Below are 27,977 nucleotides of genomic sequence, written 5' to 3'. Positions count from 1 at the left end.
ATAGTAATAGTGGGCACAGACGGACACAGACATCATGGCTGCTCCCATGTCTCTGGGTCTCCCTGCAGCGCCTGTAGAGCATTGTTTCCCCAATGCTGGCTGCTGTGTGTAGTGGTAAAGCGTCTGTGCTTGCTGAACAGTGGCTCTGGGGCTGTGAGGGAAGAGGAGCAGCTGTGGCTGGCAGAGACATGACCTCTTTGTGTGTGAGATGGAGTAGCGGACAGTGTGCTCAGTAATCTGCTGCCGCCTGCAAAGTTCCTCCAGCATCAGCTCTGTCAGCAGGGTACGTATGTGCAGCAGGAATATGGCAGCATCGTGCACTTGTCTACAATCTGCAGGATGAATGGCTTCTGACATTACTAGATTAATGGGTATTTTGCATGATGTCTGTAGGACAGCTGTTCCATCTCATGAGAACACATAACGGGGCAAATAGGAGATGCCAGGCGACTAAATATCCCAACAGTAGCACCCGTCTTAATAAATAGGGTGCTGCGGCTACTGAGTTTGATGCAGTTGCATGCCTCACTCCCTATCTCTGACCGTTCACAAGTGATAAATGAGCCACTCAGCCCACATTTTGTAGAAATTAACACAATTGCATTGTAATATGCCCCAATTGGTGCCACTCACTGTACAACCTGATCTCGTCTATCAACGGTCATTCTCGGTGCCACCAAATATCGACCTTTGATGTCGGGCAATAGGTGGCACAAATCATCAAAACATCGACCCGATTCTTGAGACAATAGAGAAAAGGGATGGGTTTTTATTATTTAGGTTCATATTGTATAGCTGTTAAGGGTCTGGAGTTTTGATAATGTCTGTAGCATTAGTCTTGTCGCTAGGGACCCTAAATACTTCACATTTCCACGTAGAAGCTTACAATGCCGACCATACGTACTTGTATAGCTAAAAAGTAACAGAAAGCGCACAATAGGGCATGACCTGGGCAATAAGCATAGTTAGTATGGTATTGCCCACCTGGCACAAATCCTATGTAGCTATAGATACAGGCTGCTGCTGTTCCATATGCTGGAATAAAACCAGCAGTAAATGAAATAGTAGAAAGGGATATAGGGATAAATCTGCTGGTCGAGAAGATATCCAATGGCGATGATGGTGATGAGCAAAGAGTAGTTTTATTCATCTACACTTTGCAGAGTTGAACAAACTACATCAGGAAAAAAACACTATCCAATGACTATCTCCTTGGCCAGCAGTTCAGCAGATTTCTCCGTATATCCCATTCTACTATTGACCATATATAGTGAGTGTGTCGTCTCTGTATAGAATTGCCGTAAGTGACATTGAGAAGAGTAAATTAGTCCTGTAATAAGTTGCTACTCGCTAGAAGTGCAGACTGGAATTGTAGGCACGTAATTGGATTGTGTATATAATGTGCTGATAATTTGTAACGTTTAATATAATAGTTTAGTCAGATGTTAAGATGCGCAAACACATTTGGATATGTGCAGACAACGTCTTTTTCTGGTGGGACTGCTCCAAAACCCGCCTGAAAAAAACACTCAAAAGAATGAACAAATGCATATTATATGTAAAGAGTTGCTGTTTATATGTTCAGTATTTTCAACATCTTTTAACCACTTAACATTTCCAAAGATGTCAATTGATTAAATGTTGTGGGCTAGCCATTCGTCAGGCGTTTTTTAGACTGTGGACACTCTATAGTTTACACTTAGAGATGAGCGAACCCAAACTTAAACGTTAGGGGTTCTGTCCAGTGCTAATCGCCGAACGCGGACTAGACAAATCAAAACTTTGGGTACAGCTCTGGTACCCGATCCAAACTTTGGAATAAAGTTCGGGTCCAGTGCTTACCAGAACCCGAACTTCCAAGTGTCCGCTCAACCTTATTTTTAATACAAAGCAATAGAATAGCTAAAAAAAAAGCCTAAAGCAAAAAAATAAATAAAAGCACTCAAGAAACAACAACAATGAAAAAAAAGGCACTTTAGGAGAAAAAAAAGTGAGCGTTTCCTGATGCGCCTCCCTTTTGGAAAACACAACGGGTTCACCCACATATAAAAGACGTCATGTGCACATACCCCGAACATAGCTTTTGGTCAAGCAATCATTCAGCCAATAGCTGTTCCTCCTAACATTGGAATTGTCTGAGCGTGCATGTGTTCTCATTTGTAAGCTGCTGCTACACACCTGACAGCAGCATATTTCCTCTGGGAAGAAAAGGATTGGGCATGTTAAAATCCAACATGCCCATCTCTTCTGTGCCATGACATCTACTGTCGGGGGAGAGTCAGAACACTTTCATACTTATATGTTCTACGGTCATTTGTCTACTGTATATGACCACACTTATAGAAATGGTTTGTACTAGGCAAGGGTATGTGCTAGACTAAGATAATAATGTAATTTGTGAACAAGTGAGGAACCATTTTGTAGATCCTCATAGATCAGGTTCGTTAGTGCTAAGATTTGCCTCAATATTCGAAGGAATTAATGAGAACGTCTACTTGAATGCATTAGTGGTAGAATCAGGATTACCGGCATTTCTGGAGGAGAATGTTGACCTTTTCAAAGCAGGTCAAAATAATGTAGAGCAAAATGTCCATCAACACCTGCTGTAGGAGACCGTTATACTCGATCCCTAATATCTTTCCCCTTATCTCTTTCATCCACCAGTCTTGAGCTACTTGCTAAGTGTAATGCAGAATGGACAACCTCAACCCTCCCTTAATGTTTGATTTCACAATGGGCAGCGGCGGGAGCATGGTGACCCCTGGAAAAAAGCCAGCAGGGGAGACTTCAAACTCCAATAAGAAATGTAAAAGGTATTTCAACGAGCACTGGAAGGAAGAGTTCACATGGCTGGAATTTGATTATGAACGAAAGTTAATGTTTTGTATGGAGTGTCGACAGGCTCTTGTAAAGAACAAGCATGGCAAAGCAGAGAATGCCTTCACTGTAGGAACGGACAATTTCCAGAGGCATGCACTTCTACGTCATGTGACGTCCGGTGCCCATAGACAGGCGCTCGCTGTGAACAGTGAGCAGCTAGCCATGGAAATGCAGTACCACCAAGAATTAAAGTCCGTCATCAAAGCTGAGATGGATCCGTCTAAGATATCTATTCTGACCACTGTCTACACCATGGCAAAGGATGGTATCTCGAGTGATAAGCTTCCGTCCCTGCTGGAGCTGCAGAAATTTAATCTTTGTGAGGCTCTGTTGTCTTCTGAGCAAAATGAATATTACCATCCAAGCAGTGTAAGAGAAATGCAGGTGTGTACAGTTAGATCCACAGCATGTTAGCATAGTAGAAGTCTCCAGGACTAGTTGGCCTGTTAAAAATGATGTATCCACACATAATTGCATAGAAGGCTTGAATTCGGGGGCAATCATTGGTGCAACCTGTGCAACCGTACAGGGGCCAAAGAGAAAACTGGACCCATTTCCACCTCCAAAGCAGGTGGAAATGTGCATTATGATGGGCTATTGGACTGCAAAGGGCCCACTCATTGTTCTTACACAGGGGCCATCTCCTATCTGTGTCTGCCAGTGCTTGAGCTCTTACAGTGGCAATTAAACTAGAACATTCATTTTCGGGTATATAAAACTGTTATGCTCAAATTCAAATTTTTGACCCAATGCAAAGAGAGAAGTCACATCATTTCCATTGCATGATCCACTGAAAAATCCACCAATTTTGCCCCGAATACTCTTCTGCAGCAATTGCCCTGCACTTACGCCCCATGTGAACATACCCAAATAATTTGAAAAATAGATATCCATTATCAGTGACAATACAATTTATCAGGAACTAATAATATTAACTGAAATCTGTCACTAAGCTTTTGTCACCTAATCTGAGAGCAGCATAATGTAGAGGCAGAGATCCTGATCACAGCAATGTGCGACGTACTGGGCTGCTTGTGGTAGTTTTGACAAACTCACTGCTTTATCAGCAGGAGATTATCACTGGAGGACTAGTAAACCTGATGCCAGGTAGTCGAGCATTATTTTTTATGAGCTCTGTATAATCCCACCCCACCACTGATTGGTGGCATTGTGTATATTGCATAGAAATCTGCCAATCAGTGATAGGGTTGGGTTATACAGAGCTCAACATTCACATAACAGGGATTTTATAAAAATGACATTAAGCAGTCCAGTAAGTAATACATTGCTGGAATTAGGGTCTCCGCCCCTACATTATGCAGCTCTCAGATGAGGTAGGAAAACCTGGTGACAAGGCTTTCTTTAAGACAGTGTCCTCCAACTCCAGTCCTCAAGAGCGACCAAAAGATCATGTTTTCAGGATTTCCTTATTACACCTGCAATTTCTAAGAAAATCCTGAAAACATGATTTGTGGGTGGCTCTTGAGGACTGGAATTGGGGAACACTGCTTTAGGCCGGTTTCACACATCCAGATATTTCCAGTACCGGAGATCTGTGTCTGTGTGTACGTGTATGTAATACTTGAGGCACATGTACATGCCTGGGAAGCAGCAGTACACTTAGCGCTGTTCCCTGGCGCCGGGTGCTGAAGATGGCTCTCATCATTCTCCCCTGCCCTCGCTGCGATCAAAACTAGCAGGTGAGAATGTTAGTTATATTCAACTGATAGCAGGTGGCGGGTGATGGGACTTCTACACCCATCAGCCTACACTTGCTGTTGCTCATAAGTGACAGCAGGCAGTGGTTGGTGGAAGTATTCATCAGCTGCCGCCTGCTCTTTTAATAAATTTAAAAAACGGCATGAGTTCCCCTGTATTTTGTATAACCAGCCAGGCAAAACTCACAGCTGCATGCTGCAACTCTCAGCAGTCAGCTTCAGGAATGTTGCATATCAAGAAGAGAGGGGTCCCCACGCTGTTTTTTTAATTAAATAATAAAATAAATGGCTTGGGGTTTCCATTTTTGACAACTAGCCTTGCTAGAGCAGACAGCTGGGGACTGGTATTCGCAGGCTGGCAAGGGGCCATGGATATTGCCCCCCTCAGCCTAAAAACAGGAACAACCCGCAGCTGTCCAGAAACATTTATTAGATGTGCCAATTCTGGTGCTTTACCCGGCTCTTCCCACTTGCCCTGTAGCGGTGGCAAGTGGGGTAATATTTGTGGGGTTGATGTTACCTTTGTATTGTCTGGTGACATCAAGCCCACGACTTCGTAATGAAGAGACGTCTATAAAACACCTATCCATTAGTAATCCTATCGTTACATAGTAAATAAAGACACAGCCAGAATAAAGTTTTTTATTTGAAATCACAAATAGCAAACACAGTTATACTCACCTAACACCCATTCCATTGAAGCCAACGTCTCCTGTAATAAAACAAAAATAAAAAAACAACAATATCCCTCAACTGTTCGACGTTCTGCCCCACGTTGTAACCCATGTCTGGGGATAAATAGTTTTCAACCTGGACAGTGCCAAGATGCGACCCTCCAGGCTTAGAACCACTGATGAATGAACTGCTGCGAGTAGTATCAGTGAACAGCGGTGACCTCATCAAGGTTACCGCGGGTCACTGAGGCTGCGTTCCCAGCCGAGCTGAACTACGGTAACCTCAGCACCGTGAGAAAGTCACTTGAGTTCACCACATTTCAGCTCAGTGAGTTCACCTCTGTCTCTCCATTACTAAGCCATGGGCTTGATGTCACCAGACAATACTAAGGTGAGGGGGGGACCCCATGCAATTCTTTTAAATTATTTATTTAAATAATTAAAAAAAAAACAGCATGAGGGACCCCTCTATTCTTGATTAACAGTTTTGCTAAAGCTGACCGTTGAGGGTTACAACCCGCAGCTTTCAGTTTTGCCTGGCTGGTTATCAAAAATACAGGGTTACCCAACCAGTTTTTTTATTTACTTATAGCGCAAGCGGTGGCTGATGAATACCGCCGCCTGCTCTCACTGTTATTAGCGGCAGCAGATCTAGGCTGATGGGAGTAGTAGTCCCTTCAGCTGCCGCCTGCTCTTGCTGTTATTAGTTGAATATAACGCTTAACATTCTCCCCTGCTCGCAAAGTTCACCAGCAGAACGGGCTGACTGTTCTGCACCCGACATCGGGGAACAGCACTGACTGTACCGCCGTTTCTCAGGCACCGATATGTGTCACTGATGACATCCCTGTGTGTCATATGTGTGTGTGACGTTTTGCGGCCTGTGCTGCTGTAAAAAAACTGACATGTCATTGTATTTTGCCCACGGACACACGGTCCGTGGAAACACACTGACATGTGCACAGACCCATTCAATTGTATGTGTAAATGTTTCCACTACGTATGAAACCTGTCAACACACACACCTGACACATTGACCTCTGAAAGAGGCCTTAAGGTGTAAAGCTTTTCCACACTCTTGATAACTATTTTTCGAGTAATCTAACGATCCCACACCAGGGAAGTAGCATTAGTTTGGCAAGATATCAGTTTTAAACAACTGGCATTGGAAAGAATTGTAAAAGGCCAGGCGCTCTCTTCCTACAATTGACTCCTAATCTAGGATAAGAGGAGTGATCATCTCTACAGACGCATAACATGACAGCTTATACAGATGTAATAAGCACCACATTAATGTTAGTTGTGCTAAACCAAGGTTGATTACATACCATGGTACTCATTGCGTAGCGTTGCCACTATAACACATAGGGGACCAGTCCGCATGTTTTAGTACCCCAACTGATTAATTATGTGTTAGGTCGCTACAATGCAGATTATTTCCATACCTTTGTTTCTTCAGTCCTTTGTTCCATTGCTGATTAATAACTTTTCTAATATTTATGTAAATGAGCTACAGGTGCGGGTGGGTTGGCCCTGCACTTATAGCTCACCGGCCTCTCCCTCTTTCCTCGTCCGCCACCGGTCTCCTTTCACTGAATGTCAAGTCACTCTTGTCTGAATAATGCATAGTCTGGACTTGAAAACCAGGATTTGGCTGTGCATACGTCACCTCATGGCATGACAGTGGCTGCGCAAGTTTGTCAGCGGAGGTGGCAGGTCACCCAGATAAGAGTGACCTATCATTCAGTGACCAGATGACGGTGGTGGGTGGGGAAAAAGAGAGGCTGAAGAATTGTAGGTGTATGGCAATGTCATCTGCACTTGCAGCGTATTTACACAAAAATTGGAAAAGTGATTGCACGGGAATGAAGTCAAAGATTGTAAACAACAAAGGTACGGAAATGATCTGCGTTTAAGCGACCTGACACAGATTAGATCAGTGTGGGGTACTAAAATGTGCTGACTGGTTCCCTTCAGTGGACAGCCAAATTGTGCAAATAATGTATATGCAATCTGGTTGTTCATTGTCTTGCAAGAAACATTTGTTTGGATCTTCCCAGATAAGTGGTTGTTGTACCTTTTAGGCCCTCGTTCAATGACCAGAGGACATTTTTGCTCTAGTAAAAAGGTGTATACTTTTGCAGCCATCTAAAATAAAAAAAAAATCAACATGGTAAATAATTTTCATTTTAAAAATATCCTATCAGTTTGTGTCGACCCCTCCTATACCGACGTGAGGGTCTGTATGGTAACAGACTGCAAACCAACCTGTATGTACTCTAATCACTCTAACCACTATTTTTCTAACCTAGAGATTGTAGATGATGGAAAAGAGCTTATGATTGCAGGATGAGACTACATGTGTTTGTAACCTGTAACCAGACACAAATTAGCAGAATGCTCTGGAATATTAAAGGGGTTGTCCAGGACTGAAGTACTGATGATCTCTCCATTCCAATGCATAGGTCACTTTTATAAGATCGATGGGGGTTCACCACTCAGCGCCCCCACAGATCAGCTGAAAAGTGCAGCAATAGCAGCTGGAACTGAGCAATGTACATGGAGGATCATAGTGGCTCCTTACATTGCTTAATGGCTACCGCTAAGTATTAGGCCTCTTTCACATTTCCGTCTTTCTTTTTCCGTCACAATGCGTCGTTTTGTGAAAAAAAAAAACGGATCCAGCAAATGTTTCTGCTGGATCCGTTTTTTTCTCATAGACTTGTATTAGCGACGGATTGTGACGGGTGGCCACACTTTTCATCCGTCGTGCACTGGATCCGTCGTAAAATTGCTGTTCGTCGGGCGGAGACAACGCACATAGAAAAGTTTGTTGTGCACGTCAGAAAATCGCACTGCACCGTCCGTCATTGGCTATAATGGAAGCCTATGGATGCAGGATCCGTCGCTGTGTGTCAAAAGCAGGAATCCAGCGACGGGTTCCGTCTTTTGAAACTGAGCATGCGTGGAAGAATTTCCCGTCAGGGAAATTCTCTCTCGCTCTCTCTCTTTTTACTATTGATGCTGCGAGACCGCTACATCATCGGGTCATTCTCGCAAGGCATTTCTGGGAACGGGAGCATCGCGAGCATCGGGAACGCTGCGGGGGCTGCCGGAAGGTGAGAATATCAAGATTTTTAATTTTTTTTATTATTTTTAACATTATATCTTTTTACTGCATAGGCAGCATCAATAGTAAAATGTTGATCACACTTGTCAAACACTATGTTTGACAAGTGTGACCAACCTGTCAATCAGTTTTCCAAGCTATGCTACAGATCGCTGGGAAAACGCTACAGATCCGTCAAGAAGACAGATCCAGTGCATCAGTTTTTTACAATCTGCACAGGATCCGTCTTTTCAACATTTTGACGGATTGTGACTTATTGTAAAAAACGGAAATGTGAAAGAGGCCTTACTCTTTATCTCACATTCAGTTGAATGCAAGTTAAAGCGCAGTTTTTGGCAGTGAGCTCGTAGGTAGGCCATCCATACTTCAGTCCTGGACAATGCCTTTAACAGTTGGTTGCAAAGATGTACACTTCAAAGCACCACTCCAGCTTTTTATTTATGTATGTTTTTATGGTGGAGTAGTGTCACAAATGTAAGTTCCCTGCCCCTAGTAATATATTTACAAGCCACCATCTTGATCTTTTTATCAGCGCTACTTCCGTCTTCTGCAGGTTGTGACCTGCCGGATCCCTCCAGTGTTTGCTGGGTGAGCCGGAGATTACTATTCAATGTACAGTGGGTATGGAAAATATTCAGACTCCTTTACATTTTTCACTCTTTATTTCATTGCAGCCATTTGGTAAATACAAAAAAAGTTAATTTTTTTCTCATTAATGTACACTCTGCACCCCATCTTGACTGAATAAAACAGAAATGTAGAAATTTTTGCAAATTTATTAAAAAAGATAAACTGAAATATCACATGGTCATAAGTATTCAGACCATTTGCTCAGTATTGAGTAGAAGCACCTTTTGAGCTAGTACAGCCATGAGTCTTCTTGGGAATGATGCAACAAGTTTTCACCCCTGGATTTGGGGATCCTCTGCCATTCTTCCTTGCAGATCCTCTCCAGTTCCGTCAGGTTGGATGGTGAAAGTTGGTGGACAGCCATTTTCAGGTCTCTCCAGAGATGCTCAATTGGGTTTAGGTCAGGGCTCTGGCTGGGCCAGGCAAGAATAGTCACAGAGTTGTTCTGAAGCCACTCCTTTGTTATTTTAGCTGTGTGCTTAGGGTCATTGTGGCCAAGTCTGAGGTCCAGAGCACCCTGGAAGAGGTTTTCATCAAGGATATCTCTGTACTTGGCCTCATTCATGTCTCCTTCAATAAAAACCAGTCATCCTGTTCCTGCAGCTGAAAAACACCCCATAGCATGATGCTGCCACCATCATGTTTCACTGTTGGGATTGTATTGGACAGCTGATGAGCAGTGCCCGGTTTTCTCCACACATACCACTTAGAATTATCACAAAAAAGGTCTAACTTCGTCTCACCAGACCAGTGAATCTTATTTCTCCCAGTCTGAGAGTCCTTCAAGTGTTTTCTAGCAAACTCTATGCAGGCTTTCATGTCTTGCACTGAGGAGAGGCTTCTGTCGGGCCACTCTGCCATAAAGACCTACAAGAGAAAAAATGAGCAAAAACACTGCTTTTTTTAGAACTGTTATTTAGATGCACTTTTTGCTTTTTACTTATTTACAGCAGGGTTTTTGCTAATTTTTTCTCTTGTAGGTTTTATATGTTTTGTGGCCACTGTGAACATGCGTTTATGTGCTGCATGTGTACCAACTTAAGTCAAGCTCAATTTTTGTGTTTTCACTCTGCATAAATGTCTGACTGGTGGAGGGCTTCAGTGATAGTTTACTTTGTGGAACTTTCTCCCATCTCCCTACTTCATCTCTGGAGCTCAGCCACAGTGATCTTGGGGTTCTTCTTTACCTTTCTCACCAATGCTCTTCTCCCACGATTGCTCAGTTTGGCTGGACGGTTGGGTCTAGGAAGACCTCTGGTGGTCCCAAACTTCTTCCATTTAAGGATTATGGAGGCCACTGTGCTCTTAGGAACCTTAAGTACTGCTGAAATTCTGTTGCAACCTTGGCCAGATCTGTCTTGGCCACATTTCTGTCTCTGAGCTCCTTGGCCAGTTCCTTTGACTTCATGATCCTCGTTTGGTCTGATATGCACTGTGAGCTGAGTGGTCTTATACACCATGTCTTAAATTATTATGCAAATGACATTTTTCTCGGATTTTCCTAAATGGTTGGTGCAAATGACAGTCAGTCTAATAAAAGTCATCACCCGTTAGAGTATACATCAAATTTTATTTAAGAAACCTCCCTATGATAATAGTATAATCTCCAAAATGAATAAAAACTCAAAATGCACTGTTCCAAATTATTAGGCACAGTAGAATTTCTAAACATTTGATATGTTTTAAAGAACTGAAAATGCTCATTTGTGGAATTTGCAGCGTTAGGCTTCTTTCACATTTCCGTCGGTACGGGGCCGTCACAAAGTGTCGGCGTGATGTACTGACGGAAGTGTGTGCTTTCACATTCCCGTCAGACTGCAGGGTGAGGAAAGATTGTGAGAGCGATATTTCCTGCTGGGCATGCGCAGTCTGAAACACTGGATGTGACGTACAGAAAAACGTTCCCTTGAACATTTTTCTGTGACAACGGTCCGCCAAAACCCGACCCAACCAGTGCACGAGGGACGCAACGTGTGGCCATATGGCGCGATCTGTCGGCAATACAAGTCTATGGGAAAATGCAGGATCCTGCAAATTTTTTTGCAAGATCCTGCATTTTCAAAAATTGACGTATTGCGACGGTAGCAGAAAGACAGAAACGTGAAAGAAGCCTTAGGAAGTCACATTCACTGAACAAAAAACCTATTTAACTCCCAAACATCCTAACAGGCCAAGTTACAATATAGGAACTCTTCTTTGATATCACCTTCACAATTCTCGCATCCATTGAACTTGTGAGTTTTTGGAGAGTTCCTGCTTGTATCTCTTTGCATGAAGTCAGAATAGCCTCCCAGAGCCGCTGTTTTGATGTGAACTGCCTCCCACCCTCATAGATCTTTTGCTTGATTGTACGCCAAAGGTTCTCTATAGGGTTGAGGTCAGGGGAAGATGGTGGCCACACCATGAGTTTATCTCCTTTTATCCCCATAGCAGCCAATGACTCAGAGGTATTCTTTGCAGCATGAGATGGTGCATTGTCATGCATGAAGATGATTTTGCTCCTGAAGGCACGTTTCTGTTTTTTTATACCATTGAAGAAAGTTGCCAGTCAGAAAATCTATATACTTTGCAGAGGTCATTTTCACACCTTCAGGAACCTTAATGGGCCCTACCAGCTGTTTTCCCATGATTCCGGCCCAAAACCTGACTCCTCCACCTCCTTGCTGATGTCGCAGCCTTGATGGGACATGGTGGCCATACACCAACCATCCACTACTCCATCCATGTGGATCATCCAGGGTTGCTCGACACTCATCAGTAAACAAGACTGTTTGAAAATTAGTCTTCATGTATGTCTGGGCCCACTGCAACCATTTCTGTTTGTGAACACTGTTTAGGGGTGGCCGAATAGTAGGTTTATGAACCAATGCAAGCTTTTGAAGGATCCTACACTTGAGGTTCGAGGGACTCCAGAGGCACCAGCAGCTTCAAATATCTGTTTGCTGGTTTGTAATGGATTTTTAGCAGCTGCTCTCTTAATCCGATCAACTTGCCTGGCAGAAACCTTCCTCATTATGCCTTTATCAGCACGAACACATCTGTGCTCAGATTCAGCCACAAATCTCTTAACAGTATGATGATCACGCTTACGTTATCCGGACATATCTAATGTTTTAATCCCTTGACCAACGCATTGCGCTATTTTATGCTTTTTGGCAGCAGAGAGATCCTTTTTCTTTCCCATGTTACTTGGGAACTGTGGCCTGATTTAGTAATGTGGTTCATCATTTTTAAGTAGTTTTCTTTTAATTAGAATCACCTGGAAAACTAATTATCACATGTGTTTAGGATTGATTTCAGTGATCCCTTGAGCCCTGAGACACAATACCATCCATGAGTTTATTTGACAAACAAAAAACAAAACAATTAAATCTTTATGACACTTAAATCCAATTTGCATAATAATTTGGAACACAGTGTATAAACAGGTGTATGCCTTTCCAAATTAAGTCCTATCAGTTTAATTAAACACAGCTGGACTCCAATGAAGGAGTCAAACCATCTCATGGAGGATCACAAGGAAATGGACAGCATGTGACTTAAATATGAGTGTCTGAGCAAAGGGTGTGAATACTTATGACCATGTGATATTTCAGTTTTTCTCTTTTATTAAATTTTCAAAAATTTCTAAATTTCTGTTTTTTTTTCAGTCAAGATGGGGTGCAGAGTGTACATTAATGAGAAAAAAATGAACTTTTTTGAATTTACCAAATGGCTCAATGAAACAGAGTGAAAAATTTAAAGGGGTCCGAATACTTTCCATACCTACTGTCAGTCTATGAGAGCCAGAACAAGGACAGAATGAGGTTCCCATAGACTGACATTGAGAGCTTGTGACTGTTACCTCTGACTTGCTGTCAGCCAGAAGTTACAGTCACAAGATGGCGGCACGGAATCGGAGCGGCGCTGATAACCTATAGTAGCAGCTGGTAAGTATAATAGGGGCACCACTCCAGCTCTGAAATAAAAAGAAACCCTGGAGCAGTGTTTTAAGAAACTGCAGCAGTGTGTCCACCAAGGTTATATTTCAAATCAAAGGCAGAAAAAAAGTAAAAGTTTAAAGATGAAAACCCCTTCACTTCATCTTCCGTACATGTACAGCGCATGTCGGAAGCTGGTGTATGGAACTGGGTGTGTATTACAGCCAGGACCTGCTGCTAACATTTCCATTTCTTATGAAATCCTACCTGTGGCCAGGCTTCAAAGTAGACCATGATTTCTGCTTTATGCAGCAATGCACACGCGATCGGACAATCGCATCATTTAGTATTTAGTAAAAAAAAGTTTTAAGAAATATAAAAAAAAAATAAACCTGAAAGTTCAAATCACCCCATTGTTTTCCCCATTGAAAATACTGATATTATAAAAATAATAATAATAATAATAATAATAATAATTTTTATTTATATAGCGCCAACATATTCCGCAGCGCTTTACAAATTATAGAGGGGACTTGTACATACAATAGACATTACAGCATAACAGAAATACAGTTCAAAACAGATACCAAGAGGAGTGAGGGCCCTGCTCGTAAGCTTACAAACTATGAGGAAAAGGGGAAAAATAATACAATCATGTGTGGTGTCGCTGTGTTCAGAAATGTCCAATCTATAAAAATATAAAAACAATTAACCCGATCTGTAACCACCGTAAACTATAAAAAAAAAAATAAAGCGCCATAGTCACCTTTTTTGGTCTCCGCAATTTCACAAAAAAGCCTGTGGCAAGCGATCAAAATGTGACATCTACCCAAAATGGTATTAATAAAAACACTGTCTCGCTCCACAAAAAAATAAGCCATCACAGAGCTCCTTTGGCTGAAAAATAAAAAAAGTTACGGGTCTCTGAAAATGGCGAAACAACAAAAAAAAAATTTGAAGGTGAATTCTGATATTTTTTCACCACTAAAATAATGCAAAAATTGGAAAGTTGGGTATCACCCTAATTGTAGAGATGAGGAGAATCATACTGCAAGGTCACTTTTCCCACAAAATGTACATCATAGAAACAATTCCCAAAAAACAATGTCAGAATTGCATTTTTTTTTCACAATTTTTCTGCACTTAGATTTATTTTTCTCATTTTGCCACTACGCTATGTGGTAAAATGAATGGTGTCATTCAAAAGTACAACTCGTTTAGCAAAAAACAAGCCCTCATATGTCTATATGAACAGAAAAATAAAAGCGTTATGGCTCTGGGAATAAGGGGAGGAAAAACCGGAAACACAAAAACAGAAATTGGCCGCAGCATTAAAATGTATGTGAATAGTGTTAGCGCAAATTTTCTGCGCTTTCCAATCATACAATCTGAGTTTTAGCCTCTGTAATAGTAATAAAGCTCATTTCCACTCGGGCTTTGTTGGTTAATGTGCATTACTACTATTCAAGCCACCTGGAGGAATAAGGCTTTAAATTTTAAGGAGTCTCCTGAAAATACTTGAAGAGTTAAGATGGTATTATAAGATTCTTACCTTAAGTGTTGAGAGAAATGAAATGCTATCTTGATTTGCTATTTATCACAGCTTGTGGGATATAAATTAGCTCCCCATGGAGAGTCATAAAGTAAATCTCCATAAAAAGGCAGTCTGCAGAATTTATTACCTTCAAAGGACGTCTCTAAAGGAAAAATTACGGTGAGACCTAGTAGACGAAGGGCATTTTTTGCTTTAAAGTGAATCTGTCACTAATTTTTGCCACATAATCTAAGAGCAGGATAATGTAGAGATAATGTAGAGACAGAGTCCCTGATTTCTGTGATGTGTCACTTACTGGTCTGCTTGCTGTACTTTTGATAAAATCACTGTTTTATTAGCAGGAGATTATCAGAAGAGGACTAGTAAACCTGCTGTCATGTAGTCCTTCATATTCATGAGCTTTGTGCAACCACACAACTGATTGTAAGATTTCTGCCTATGCACAGTGTTCACGGAAAGCTGTCAGTGATGTGGTTGGGGTTATACAGAGTTCATTAGATCTACAGCAGATAAAAAAGTGATTTTATCAAAATTACAGCAAGAATCCAATTAAGGTATACATCACTTGAATCGGTATGGAATCTGTCCATACTTCATATTGCTCTCAGATGGGGTAGCAAAAAGCTGATGACAGCTTCTCTTTCACCCCTTTCCGACACGTGGCGTAATAGTGCGTGCATGTCGGAATCCCCCTGTTTGGAAAGGTGCGGGCTCAGCGCCGGACATATGACAACTGATCTATATAACTGAAATGTGCCGCAACAGCCGCGGGTGGAATCGCAATCCACCTGCAGCTGGTAACTAAATGCCACCGTCAATCTCTCACAGCGGCATTTAACTTGTGCTTACAGGAAACGTGTCACTAATCCCGCCCATCGGTGACGCCGTCACATGATCGATGGGTTGGCATGAGAACCAAAGGTCTGCAGCAGACCTCTATGGTTGTTATTGCCAGATTGCTATGAGCGCCGCCCCATGGTCGGTGCTCGTAATAAGTGTGCATTTCATCTACACACAGGTGATCTGATCATCGCCTGTGTGTAGCAGAGGCCATCAAAGTACTGCAGCTTCTAGTCTCCCATAGAGACTATTGAAGCATTCAAAAAGTAAAAAAAAATGTTTTTACAAATAAATAAAAGTTCAAATCACTCCCCTTTCGCCCCATTCAAAATGAAACAATAAAAAAATAATTTACACATATTTGGTATCGCTGCGTTCAGAATCGCCCGATCTGATAAATAACCTGATCGCTAAATGGCGTAAGGAGAAAAAAGTTAAAAATGCCAAAATTACATTTTTGGGGGTCGCTGTTACATTGCAATAAAATGATCGTATCTCCACCGAAGTGGTATCAATAAAACGTCAGCTCGTCGCACAAAAAGTAAGCCCTCACCCAATCTGATATCCTGAAAAGGAGGTTCTACAGGTCTCGGAAAATGGCGCAAATTTTTTTTTAGCAAATTTTGGAATTTTTTTTCATCACTTAAATAAAAAAGAACCCATGTATGTTTGGTGTCTATGAACTTGTAATGACCTGGAGAATCATAATGGCAGGTCAGTTTTGTGAACATGGTAAAGCAAAACAAAAAGCAACTGTACAATTGCACTTTTTTTTGCAATTTCACAGCACTTTTCCAGAACACGATATGTTAAAACCAATGGTGTCGCTCAAAAGTACAACTTGTCCCGTAAAAAACAAACCCTCACATGGCCATATAGATTGAAAGATAAAAAAGTTATGGCTCTGGGAAGAAGGGGAGAAAAAATGGAAATTCAAAAACTGAAATATCCCTGGTCATTAAGGGGTTAGGTGAACAGACGTTCTTATAAGACTGGGGTCACACTTAACGTATAAAAAAATTGGTCCCATTTTGATGGACAAGAATTGCACCAATGTTCTCTGACCAGTGATCCATATGTAATCCGTTTGCTAAGGGATGATGCAATTTCCTCGCATCAAGTAACCGTGTGACATCCGTATGGCATCCATATGCAATGCGATTTTAACATAAGCTTTTATATACAGCAGGTCTCTCTATGTAAAAGCTCATGTTAAAATCACATTGTAATATACAACTGTACACATCGTTTTAAAACCAAGTATTCTTCAAAACATATACATCTACTACTGTATATAATTGTCTAAGGGTCACTTCCGTCTTTCTGTCTGTCCTTCTGTCACGGATATTCATTGGTCGCGGCCTCTGTCTGTCATGGAAATCCAAGTCGCTGATTGGTCGCGGCAAAACAGCCACGACCAATCAGCGACGGGCACAGTCTGGAAGAAAATGGCCGCTCCTTACTCCCCGCAGTCAGTGCCCGTGTGATCCGTGCGCTCCCGCTGGCATTAACATACTTACCCAGCTCCCTCGGCGCTTACATCCTCTCAGCGTCGCTGCTTGTCCTGTATGAGCGGTCATGTGGTGCCGCACATTACAGTGATGAATATGCGGCTCCACCTCCCATAGTGGTGGAGCCGCATATTCATTACTGTAATAAGTAAGCGCCGAGGGAGCTGGGTAAGTATTTTAATGCCAGCGGGGGGGGCGCACAGGGGGTGGGAGGGGACAGATTACCGGCAACTTTATTTTAAAAACAAAAATAAATTTAAAAAAAAGATTATTCATTCCTTCTTTCCAGCAAACGCTGCTGGGAAGAAGGGATGAATACCGGCTTCAGTACCGCACGCAGGGGACAGCGCTTAACTCTAGCGCTGTCTCCTGCACGGTCCGTGTGGTCCTCAGTCGGCACACGGCTGCCGCACGTGTGCCACACTGATGTTCAACGTAAGCACACTGACACACAGACACGGATAATTCCGGTACCGATTTTTCCGGTACCGGAATTATCTGGACGTGTGAGACTGGCCTAAGTGTCAGGCCTCCCAGAAAGACCAGTGATGTCACTTGCCATAAACATGTAGGTTTTCATATCTGATGTAATTCCTTCTGTTATCCTGATTGTATCAATTTTTTAGGGGTTCCTCAGCCGTTCTTGATTTATGGCCCCGCTATCCTGTGTATACAGTGGATATAAAAATCCTACACACCTCTGTTAAAACACCAGCTTTTTCTCATGTAAAGAAAATCATACAAAGGGAATCATTTTAGAACTTTTTCCACCTTTAATGTCACCCATAACCTGTACAAATCCATTGAAAAATAAACTGAAATCTTTTCGAGTGGGAAAAGAAAAATAAAGAACTAAAATAATGTGGTTGCATAAATATGCACACCCATAAACTAATACTTTCTTGAACTGCCCTTTGAATTTATTACCGCACTCAGTCTTCTTGGATAGAAGTTCATTAGCATGGCACATCTAGAATTGGCAATCTTGGCCGATTCTTCCTTGCAGTAGCTGTCCAAATCTGTCAGATGACAAGGCAAACCCTTGTGTACAGCGCCCTATTCAGGTCAACCATAGATTTTCTATTGGATATCGATCTGGGCTCTGGCTTGACCATTCCACAACTTTGATCCTCTTCTGGTGAAGCCATTCTTTTGCTGATTTGGAGGCATTCTTAGGATCGTTGTATCACTGAAAGGTGAAATTTGTATTCATCTTCCGCTTTTCAGCAGTGGCCTGAAGGTTTTGTTGCAAAATTGCCTGATATTTGGAACCGTTCATAAATCCCTCCAGCTTGACTAAAGTCCCAGTTCCAGCTGTCGAAAAACATCCCCAAAGCATAATGCTACATGTCCAGCATTCTTCACTATGGGCATAGTGTTCTTTTGGGGGGGTTTTTGTTCTTTTTCACGCCAAACATACCTTTTGGAATTATACCCAAAACTCTTGCTCTTATCAGACCATAACACATTTTTCCACATGCATTTGACAGACTTGATGTAGGTTTTGGCAAAACATAGCAGGCCTTGGATGTTTATCTTATTAAGTTAAGCCTTCTGTCTTCCACCCTACTCCTCAGGCCAGACTTATGAAGAATACTAGAGATTGTTGTCACAAGCCGTACACAACGAATACTTGCCAAAAATTCCTGCAACTCATTTAATGTTGCTATGGGCTTTTTGTAGCCTCCAATACCAATTTCCTTCTTGTCTTTTCATTTTTTCCAATTTTTGAGGGACGTCCACATCTAGGTAATATCACTGTTGTGTCAAATTTAAGCCACTTTTTGATGTCTGTCTTCACAGTTCTCCATGATATAGCTAACGTCTTAGAATTTTTTTTTACCCTTCCCCCGATTAAATTTTCAACAATGAGATTTCTTTGCTGTGTTGTAAACTGTTTTCAGACAATGGCTTTTGCCATCCTCCTAGAACAGCTAAACGTTATATGGGGTTAATCAGAATGATCACGGCTGCGTACTGACTACTATTTAACATGAGTTTAAAGAGACTCTGTCAACAGGTTTGTGCTATGTCACCAGTAACAGCACAATGTATATCATATATATTACTTACTGTGCTGCTTGATGTAGTTTTTATAAAATCACAGTTTTATCAGCAGGAGATTATCATGAGAGGAGTAGTAAACTGCTGCCAGGTAGTCAAGTATATTCATAACCCCGCCCCCACCACTGATTGGTCACTTTCTGTGTACACTATACATTGGCAGATGGATGTAAACAGGTTTATGTAGAGAAATTTGCCAATCAGTGATGTGGGTGAGTTTATACAGGGAAAGCTGACAATCCGTGGTGTGGGTGAGATCATACAAATCTCAGTATTCTCTGTAACTCTGGAAGGGAGAGGCGCCGTAAAAAAAGAAAAACTATGTTAGAGAGAACAGCGGCATTTACACATGGTAAAAAATGACATATTTATGGCAAGTAATAGGTCCTTTAAATGTGTATTCTCCAGCCCTCATTATGGAAATTATACTTTTATGCAAACTTCCACTTTATTGTTTGATGCCCATGCAACCGCTATTAAAATGTACTCCATGTTTTCCAAGTGTCAAATTTAAATGGTTTGCAACTTACGGTACTAAAATCCTGTTTTGTTTGAGGGGTCTGCCAACATTGAGCTAAACACAGGGCAGGGCGGGTGGAGGGGCCACTGCCAGAGCACTCCCAGCCCCATCAAGCATCTGTAGACAAATCAGGCAGTTTCTTTCAAGCATCACCTTAGCAGAAGAGTTTCCATTGAAATCACTGGCCTGTGACCATAATGCAGATGGATATTCAAGTTCTTCTAGAGTGGGAGATGCTTTTTGTATCTCCTCCCTGCTTTGATTTATTGATGAGATTCTTAGGCTGCTTTCACACATCAGGTTTTTTGTTTCAGGCACAATCTGGCAGTTTTTGAAAAAAACGGATCCGTTTTTTTTCTTACGCCGGATCCATTTTTTTCCCCATAGAGTTGTATTAGGGCCGGATTGTGCCTGAAGGACATGCGTTTCATCCGTTTTGTGCCGGATCCGTCCCTTCAGGCTTTTTTGCCGGACACAAAAAACGTTCACTGCAACATTTTTTCTGTGCGGCGAAAAAGCCTGAAGGGACGTTTCCGGCAATAAACGCATGGAACGGATGTGTGAATGAACGTTTCCGGCTTCTGAATCCGTTTTTTACATATTGAGCATGCCCAGAAGCTTTGTTTTTGATTATGGCATGGGAAAATCAATCTCTCTCTCTCTCTCTCTCTCTCCAGTAAAGAGAGTCGGATCCAGCTAAAAAACGGATCCGGTGCATCAGTTTTTCACAATTTACGCCGGATCCGGTTTTTTTGCAAATTTGCCGGTTTTAGCCTGAAACCAAAAAACTGATGTGTGAAAGCAGCCTCAAATGGGCTGTCCGGTCTTAAACTACAAGTGACTGCAGACTTGTGAATGCTCACATCATGTATATTGCACGCTGTGGGGATTCGCTGGTGCCGGGAGCGGGACATCATGTGACTGGAAGTATACAATATGCATAGTCCCGACCACATTCCGACTCAATGCATGTGTATTAAGCGAGGCTGGGAACAGGCTAGTTGGAATGTGGCCGAGAGTATGCATATCACATACTTGCAGTCACATTACCACCCGCTTCTAGCTCAGGAGAATCCTAACAGTGCACAGTAAGTGACTGCAGACTTGTAGCTTAAAGGTACCGTCACACTAAGCGACGCTGCAGCGATACCGACAACGATGTCGATCGCTGCAGCATCGCTGTTTGGTCGCTGGAGAGCTGTCACACAGACAGCTCTACAGCGACCAACGATGCCGAAGTCCCCGGGTAACCAGGGTAAACATCGGGTTACTAAGCGCAGGGCCGCGCTTAGTAACCCGATGTTTACCCTGGTTACCAGCGTAAACGTAAAAAAACAAACACTACATACTTACCTTCCGTGTCTGTCCTCCAGCGCTCTGCTTTCCTCTGCACTGTCAGCGCCGGCCAGCCGGAAAGCAGAGCGGTGACGTCACCGCTGTGCTTTCCGGCTGGCCGGCGTTCACAGCCAGTGCAGGGAAGCACAGCGCCGGGGACAGACACGGAAGGTAAGTATGTTATGTTTGTTTTTTTACGTTTATGCTGGTAACCAGGGTAAACATCGGGTTACTAAGCGCGGCCCTGCGCTTAGTAACCCGATGTTTACCCTGGTTACCAGTGAAGACATCGCTGGATCGGCGTCACACACGCCGATTCAGCGATGTCTGCGGGAGGTCAAGCGACAAAATAAAGCTCTGGACTTTCCCCAGCGACCAACGATCTCCCAGCAGGGGCCTGATCGTTGGTCGCTGTCACACATAACGATTTCCTTAACGATATTGTTGCTACGTCACAAAAAGCAACGATATCGTTAACGATATCGTTATGTGTGACGGTACCTTAAGACCCTACAACCTATATAAATATGGGGCTATCCTATATTTAAGAAAGCATACAAAAACACTTTGGTCTTCCCTAGATATGGAATCATTAAACACTGGGTTGAGCGTATAGCTATATGATCGTTTTAGAGTGTTCACATTCAATCTGAGCCCGATTGGCTTCCATTTTCAGAGATTTTGATTTATTGGTCCGGTTATCTAAGTCATTATTGGATTCATTGGGAAGGTTATATTTTGTACAGTAGCCTAGCTCTCATCTGCTCAGATAAATTTTCCGCAGGACATATCTGAAAGACACAGTAATGCAATAAAAATGAAGGGCAAATTCAAAGGTCATTGGGTTTTGGATGTTTGCCCTTTATATAAAAGAAAAGAAAACTCTCTTGGAATGGCCATAGCCTTTAATTAATCATTGCCCAGCTCACTAAGCCACCTCAAGCCATAGCACACATCATTGCCGACAGGTTTTTTTTCTGTAGGAAAAGCACATGCACCAAAATGAAAAAGAACAGTACTGATGCCATGAGCCATTGTCTGAGCCCAGTTAAATCTGGCAGCCAGCTGGAGATTTGCATGCCCAGTAATGGGAAAGAGAACAAGGCAAAGATCTGAGACTCCTCTCGTCTCTGCGGCTTTAAATAGGTCAAGTACAGTGTTGATTTGTTGTCAATAGTTAAAAAGAAAAAAAAATTTTTTTGCAAGAGCAGAGATAAAGGAATGAAGTTCTCATTTAACTAAAAAATCTATTTGAAATGCTCTTCTTATCTTAGTGATTATAGTCAGAGTTGCTAGAATTCATTCTGCAGTGTAGTATGTATGGCTGGTTTTATCTATAGGAAATGTACGGTAATGTGCAAAAGTTTTAGGGAGATGTAGAAAAATGCTCCACAGTAAGAATGCTTTGAAAAATAGAAGTTTTGGTAGTTTATTTTTATCAAAGAATAAAGTGCAAAGTGAATGAGCAAAAGAGAAATCATAATTAAATCAATATTTGGTGTGATCGCTGTTTCTCTTCATAGCAGCATCAATTCTTCTAGGTACACTTGTACAAAGTCAGGATTTTAGTTAGGTGTATAATTAACTAATTGTACCAAATAGTTGATAATGATCATCACAGTAATTAACTGAAATAAAAACCACTATGTAAGAGGTTTAAAGTTGGGTGAGGCTATGTGCACACGTACAGGTTTTTTCGCGTTTTTTTCCGCATTTTTTGCGCGCTAAAAACGCTATAAAAACTCATTAAAAACGCATACATTATGCATTCTATCATTTAGAATGCATTCTGCATGTTTTGTGCACATGGATGCATTTTTTTCCGCAAAAAAAACGCATTGCGGTAAAAAAATGAGCATGTTCATTATTTTTGCGGATTTTCTGCGTTTTTCCCGCAATTCTATGCATTTGGGAAAAACGCACCAAAAACGCGTCAGAACCGCATCAAAATCGCAGTAAAATCGCGGTAAAAACGCATGCGGATTTCTGGCAGAAATGTCCGGTTTTTGTCAGGAAAATTCCTGCAAGAAATCCTGACGTGTGCACATACCCTGAGTCTGTTCAATAAAGGGTAGGTTTTGGGAGACAGTTTCATGTCACAGTTCGTACACCATGTGAAGACTGAGCACAGCAACAAGAGGCAAACTAGTTATACTGTATCATCAAAGTCCCAAGCAAAGATTTCAAAGCAGACTGGGGCGTTCAAGATGCGTTGTTCAAGCTCTTTTGAAATGGGCAACGTTGAGGACCGTAGATACAGTGGTCAACCATGGAAACATGCTTACTTCCCTTTGAAATCACAAGATGTCCAGCAGTGCCATCACCTTAGAACTGTCACAACCGGTGGGACTTAATTATACCCATCTACTTTTCAGAAAAGTCTGGCCAAATATGGTCTTCATGGAAGAAAAAAAAACATGGCAGCTGGTGCTCTGGACTGATGGATTCATAATTTGAAATAATTGGCTATAAACGATTTCAAGTTGGTTCACCCGAATGTCTGGAGAGTTTTACAGTTATAAGTGTCTACAGGCAGCAGTGAAGCCCTAGCTCATTTGATGCTGTATTTAAGCCAATTGACCTGGGGATTTGTTCAGGATTAATGGTGTTCTCAATGCTGAGAAATAAAGGCAGATACTCACCCTTCATGCAATACCATCATGGAGGCATCTGATTGGCTACAAATTTATTCTGTATTAAAATTCTGCAAAATCTCTGACATTGTACAAGTGTAAATAGAAGAATTGATACTGTTTTGAAAGCAAAGAATGGTTATGCCAAAATGTGTGATCTAAATGTCTGTTTTGTTCATTCACTTAGCATTTTGCTAATTAATAAAAATAAACAATTAACAATTCTATTTTTAAAGCATTTTTTCTTTGCAGCACTTTTCCACACTTGCTTAAAACTTTTGCACAGTATTGAATATGATCGGGTTGGGTCTGGTCCATTAATTAGTGACCACCAATACATTGTTTTACTGATCTGAGATATAAGAGAATAGCCTCCCCATACAGGTGACAATCCAGTAGCTGTCGGCTGTACACTATAGCTGACAACTTGCTGCATCAGCCACGATCACTGTTGGCACCGTCCACATCTGTTTAACCCCTTAGATGCTGCTGTCAATAGTGACTACATCATATAAATGGTTAAGAGTGTGGGGGCTTCTTCTTTATCTCCATCGGTACCCTTAAATCATGACTGTGTGGTCCTGATGTTTGCCATTGCAATTCACGACCAAACAGCGGCCTTAGAGTCTGTCGCTAATCATGTGGACCTGTTCATAAGTTAGCAACATTTAGAAGGTAAAAATACACTTTTTAATTCCTGTCATGTCACTTTGCATTAATTCCTGAAAATCACCTGAAGGGTTAATCTACCTGACAGCAGTTTTCAATATGTTAGGGGGTGCTGTTTTTAAAATGGCATCACTTTTGGAGGATTTCTAATATATAAGACCCCCAAAGACACTTCAAACCTGGATAGGTCCCTAAAAAAATAAATTTTTAAAGTTTCCTTGAAAAAATGAAATATTACTGCTACATTTTTAAACCTCCTAAAATGCTAATGAAATAAAATAACATTTTACAAATGGTGCTGATGTAAAGCAGACATGTAGGAAATGTTATTCATTAATGTTTTTGTGTGGTATGACTATCTGGTGTAAAGGGATAATCATTCAGTTTGAAAATGTCAAATGTTTTACATTTTTGTCAAACTTCTGACATTTTTCACAAATAAACACAAAACATATCGACCTAAATTTACCATTATCATAAATTATAATATGCCATGAAATAACTGTCTCAGAATCACTGAGATTTATTGGAGCGATCCAGAGTTATTACCTCATAAAGTGACACTGGTCAGATTGAAAAAATTTGGCCTGGTCAATAAGGGGTTAAAGTTTAATGAAAAGAAACCTTACTAAAATGAAATTGCATGATCAGTTATATAAAGACTATAAATGGGAGATATATTACTTAGTGACTTATGTGCAACCAGAAAGAACGCAACAAGTACCGTACATATTCTTTTTGATGCCCTATATTACTATATATAAAAAGGGATGTGTACCTAACATAGTAATTACACAGATGTGTGTTGTAATTGGTGAAGTTTCTAACTTTTAGCATGTAGATGTTTGAGTGGTTAAAATTGACGTACTCTTATGTTTGATCAATTCAGGCAGCCATTGTTAAAGTTCTGCACAGTGAAGATCGAAAGAGATTGAAAGACTCTCCATTCATTGGGCTTGTGTTTGATGAGACCATGGATATCACAGAACATCGAAGTCTTGTAGTGCTCACTACATCCATCTCGCCATGTGATGGAAAACTGTATATCTCATTCCTGGGCAAGTTTGAGCTGCGTTCAGGAAATGCCATTTCTATATTAGACAAAGTGAAAGACATATTGAATGATTTTCAGATCCCACCTAAGAAAGTATCGTGGTTTAGTACTGATGGTACATCATTAATGGCAGATAGCCAAAATGGTATTGGTGAACAGCTGAAATCTTTTTGTCCACTTGTATCAGAGTTTCACAATATTTCACACAGAAGGTCTTTGCTTCCGAGTGAGAGTTTTACCAGTGTAGAATATGCAAGAAAATATGAAAGTGTTATAGATGCAGTATACAGACTGTATGGAAATAAAAATGGGGAAAATCAAAGCTTTAATGAGTTGCATAATATTCTCAACATCTGTGGCATAGACTTAAATAGTGCAAGAATGGTTCAATGGATGTCCATATTGCCTGCTGTCGAAGCCATTGACTCTTCTTGGCCAACTCTTGTTCTTTTACTTGAAAGTGAATCTGCCAAGTCTCCCATAGCCAGTGGACTGTGCTTTGAGCTAAGAAAGTTCTGGTTTGTGGCTTTTACCAAGGTTTTACTTGATATACTTCCCATCTTCCAAAAACTGAACCAGCTATTCCAGATCGAGGATCTTGATATCTCCATGATAAATCCAATAGTAACAGCATCACATGCAACCCTGCAAGCTCAAAAATCTACAAATGGACAGAACTTTCAAGAGTTCCTTAATGAGCTGAATGAGTATCCTGATGAAGACAGTGAGAGCAGGTTTTACTACAAAGGAGTAGAATTGATTGACTGCTCCCAAGCCCAATTGAAAGACTTTGAACTTATAAAAGAATCTTGTCTTGAAAACGTGTGCAAGAACCTACAGGACCGATTTCCTAGTAGTGTACTGAAGGTTATCAGCTCTTTTTCAGTTGTCTTCAACCCAGAGAGTTACCCATCCTCCCTGGATGACATTGGTTCTTATGGTGAAATGGAATTACGGCTCCTTCTACAGTATTTCTCCCATGTTTTGGTTCCTGAAAGAGCATCAAATGACTTTGCCCTCTTCAAGCGTATTGTGTTCAGCCTTAGCCACTTGAGTTTTCGAGATCTTTGTGTGAAGCTGGTCTATTCCAGCTCTGAGATGCATGAACTTTTTCCTGACTTTACTGTCTTAGCTGCTGTTGTTCTAGTCATGCCTCTTGGGACTGTACTCTTCGATAAAATAAGTCAGGTGAAAGAGCTGCAGAAGCAAAGACGTGATTGGGAAATAATGGCTGGTGACCTTAACAATGTTCTTAAAATTGCTATTGATGGACCAGTACTTAATGAGCTAGACGTTTCTAAAGCAATTCATTACTTTGAAAAAAGAAGGGAATCGGAGTCCTTTGTCTCAGATGGAAGGTGGGGAGCCCAAAGTGTATGAAGTAGTAGTCACAATGTGATTACACACGTTTCTAGAAAAAAAACGGGTTATAACTTTTATTTGATTTTTATCCTAGAGGTTGAGAGAACTTGAAGGATGATTGTACCAAGATGGCTCTATATGACCTAGCACAGGGATAAAAACGATACCCATTTGTAGTAAGACAATGAAAAAACAAACTTTGATACCACATGCAAATTGCAGGCTAATTTGCATTTGGTTTCAAAGCCTGGTTTCTCCATGCTGGCATATTGTATTATTACAAAGCAGGGATCCCCTTTGTTCTGCTAGGACATGTACATCCGTACCACTAGCTTGACTAGTAAAATTTTGCTGACAGGTTCCCTTTAAAAATAGGAAACATTCTATATTGGTTTCAGTATTTTTATTCAACATTCCAAAAAGCAAGACTCTTATCCTGATAAGGATCTGACGTTATACTCCAAATTTGCTTTATGGAAATTATCTTTAACATCTGTAATATAATGTCCATTTCCATGTTATTATGTTGTGGTGTGAGATGTGACCAACTTAATTTTTTAGAAAACTCAGAAAGTGAAAAGAAAACCTGAGTATGTTATATATTTCCAATCACGTGAACTTTTTTTTATATTCACATGGACATGTTCTTCTTTACATATAATTTACTAATAAGTTGATGTTCTTACCAAAGTTTGTATGACTTAAGTCAGTTAGTTCCTAGTTCTTGTCATAACCATATCCTGGTTGGGCATAAAGCGCCAAGGTATCCTTTCTCCACTAAACGTCTTTCCACTTTTTATTACAGTTTTTAAATCCGCTTTATCACCATACAGATTAGAATAGAATTCATGATATCATTTTACAGTATTCAATTCCAACTTTGACAATCTTAGCCTGTGTCCATATACTCTAGAAGAGTGGAAACATTAAAATAAAAGGCTTTCATAACATGTTTCTGTCTGTGTAAACTACAAATGATTTCTTTGGGAAATCAATATTCATAAGAAGTGGGTTTATCAAATTTTGACCCATTCATATCAGTAAATTGATTTTCTACAATGTCAAAGTTAATGCCACCAGTTTGAGAAAATTAACCTGTCCAATAGACATACTGGTACAATAGGTGCACTGCGTCTTATAAAGCGATGCACCAACAGAACACATACAACATGGCAACTTCCACTCGTTAAGGCATGAATATATGCAATGAAAGGAGGTTTCTTACACACATGGTTGTTAACTCTTAGGTATTAGCTTAAAACAAGATGGATTGTAGAAAAAATGAAGATGCAACATGTTTATTCCAAAACCTACCAAAGTGCTGAGTTTACAGGGTACTAGGGTCTAACAGAACATCAAGCACTTACTTAGCTCTGCTGCAACAGCGCCTGGAGACTGTTATATGTGAGAGGGGATTTACAGATATCCCCAAAATGCTGCTGATCTGAAAAGTATTTTACAATAAAGATAAAGTTCCTATAA

At 41.0% G+C, this 27,977-nt stretch overlaps 2 protein-coding genes across 3 annotated transcripts in view; both read left to right on the top strand.

Annotated features, from left to right (window-relative positions):
* Positions 1 to 27,977, top strand: part of ZNF385C (zinc finger protein 385C) — a 285,730-nt gene that overhangs the window by 84,932 nt on the left and 172,821 nt on the right. The gene's annotated exons all lie outside the window — the stretch shown is intronic.
* C2H17orf113 (chromosome 2 C17orf113 homolog) lies at positions 4 to 27,975 on the top strand. Its single transcript, XM_069751793.1, has 3 exons — positions 4 to 283; positions 2,665 to 3,264; positions 24,969 to 27,975. Exons 2-3 carry the CDS (start codon positions 2,695 to 2,697, stop codon positions 26,511 to 26,513), a joined length of 2,115 nt encoding a protein of 704 aa, XP_069607894.1. The 5' UTR covers positions 4 to 283; positions 2,665 to 2,694; the 3' UTR covers positions 26,514 to 27,975.

Source organism: Ranitomeya imitator, chromosome 2 (assembly GCF_032444005.1).
Source record: "Ranitomeya imitator isolate aRanImi1 chromosome 2, aRanImi1.pri, whole genome shotgun sequence".
NCBI classification, from domain to species: domain Eukaryota; kingdom Metazoa; phylum Chordata; class Amphibia; order Anura; family Dendrobatidae; genus Ranitomeya; species Ranitomeya imitator.
Note: the sequence above shows the minus strand (reverse complement) of the source record. Positions and strands in the feature narration are given on the sequence as shown.

Bases quoted from the DNA above. Each gene is read 5' to 3' on its own strand.
- C2H17orf113 (XM_069751793.1), top strand. From the start codon at position 2,695: ATGGACAACCTCAACCCTCCCTTAATGTTTGATTTCACAATGGGCAGC. The intron at 3,265-24,968 runs GTGTGTACAGTT...TGATCAATTCAG, and splicing joins GCAGTGTAAGAGAAATGCAG to GCAGCCATTGTTAAAGTTCT.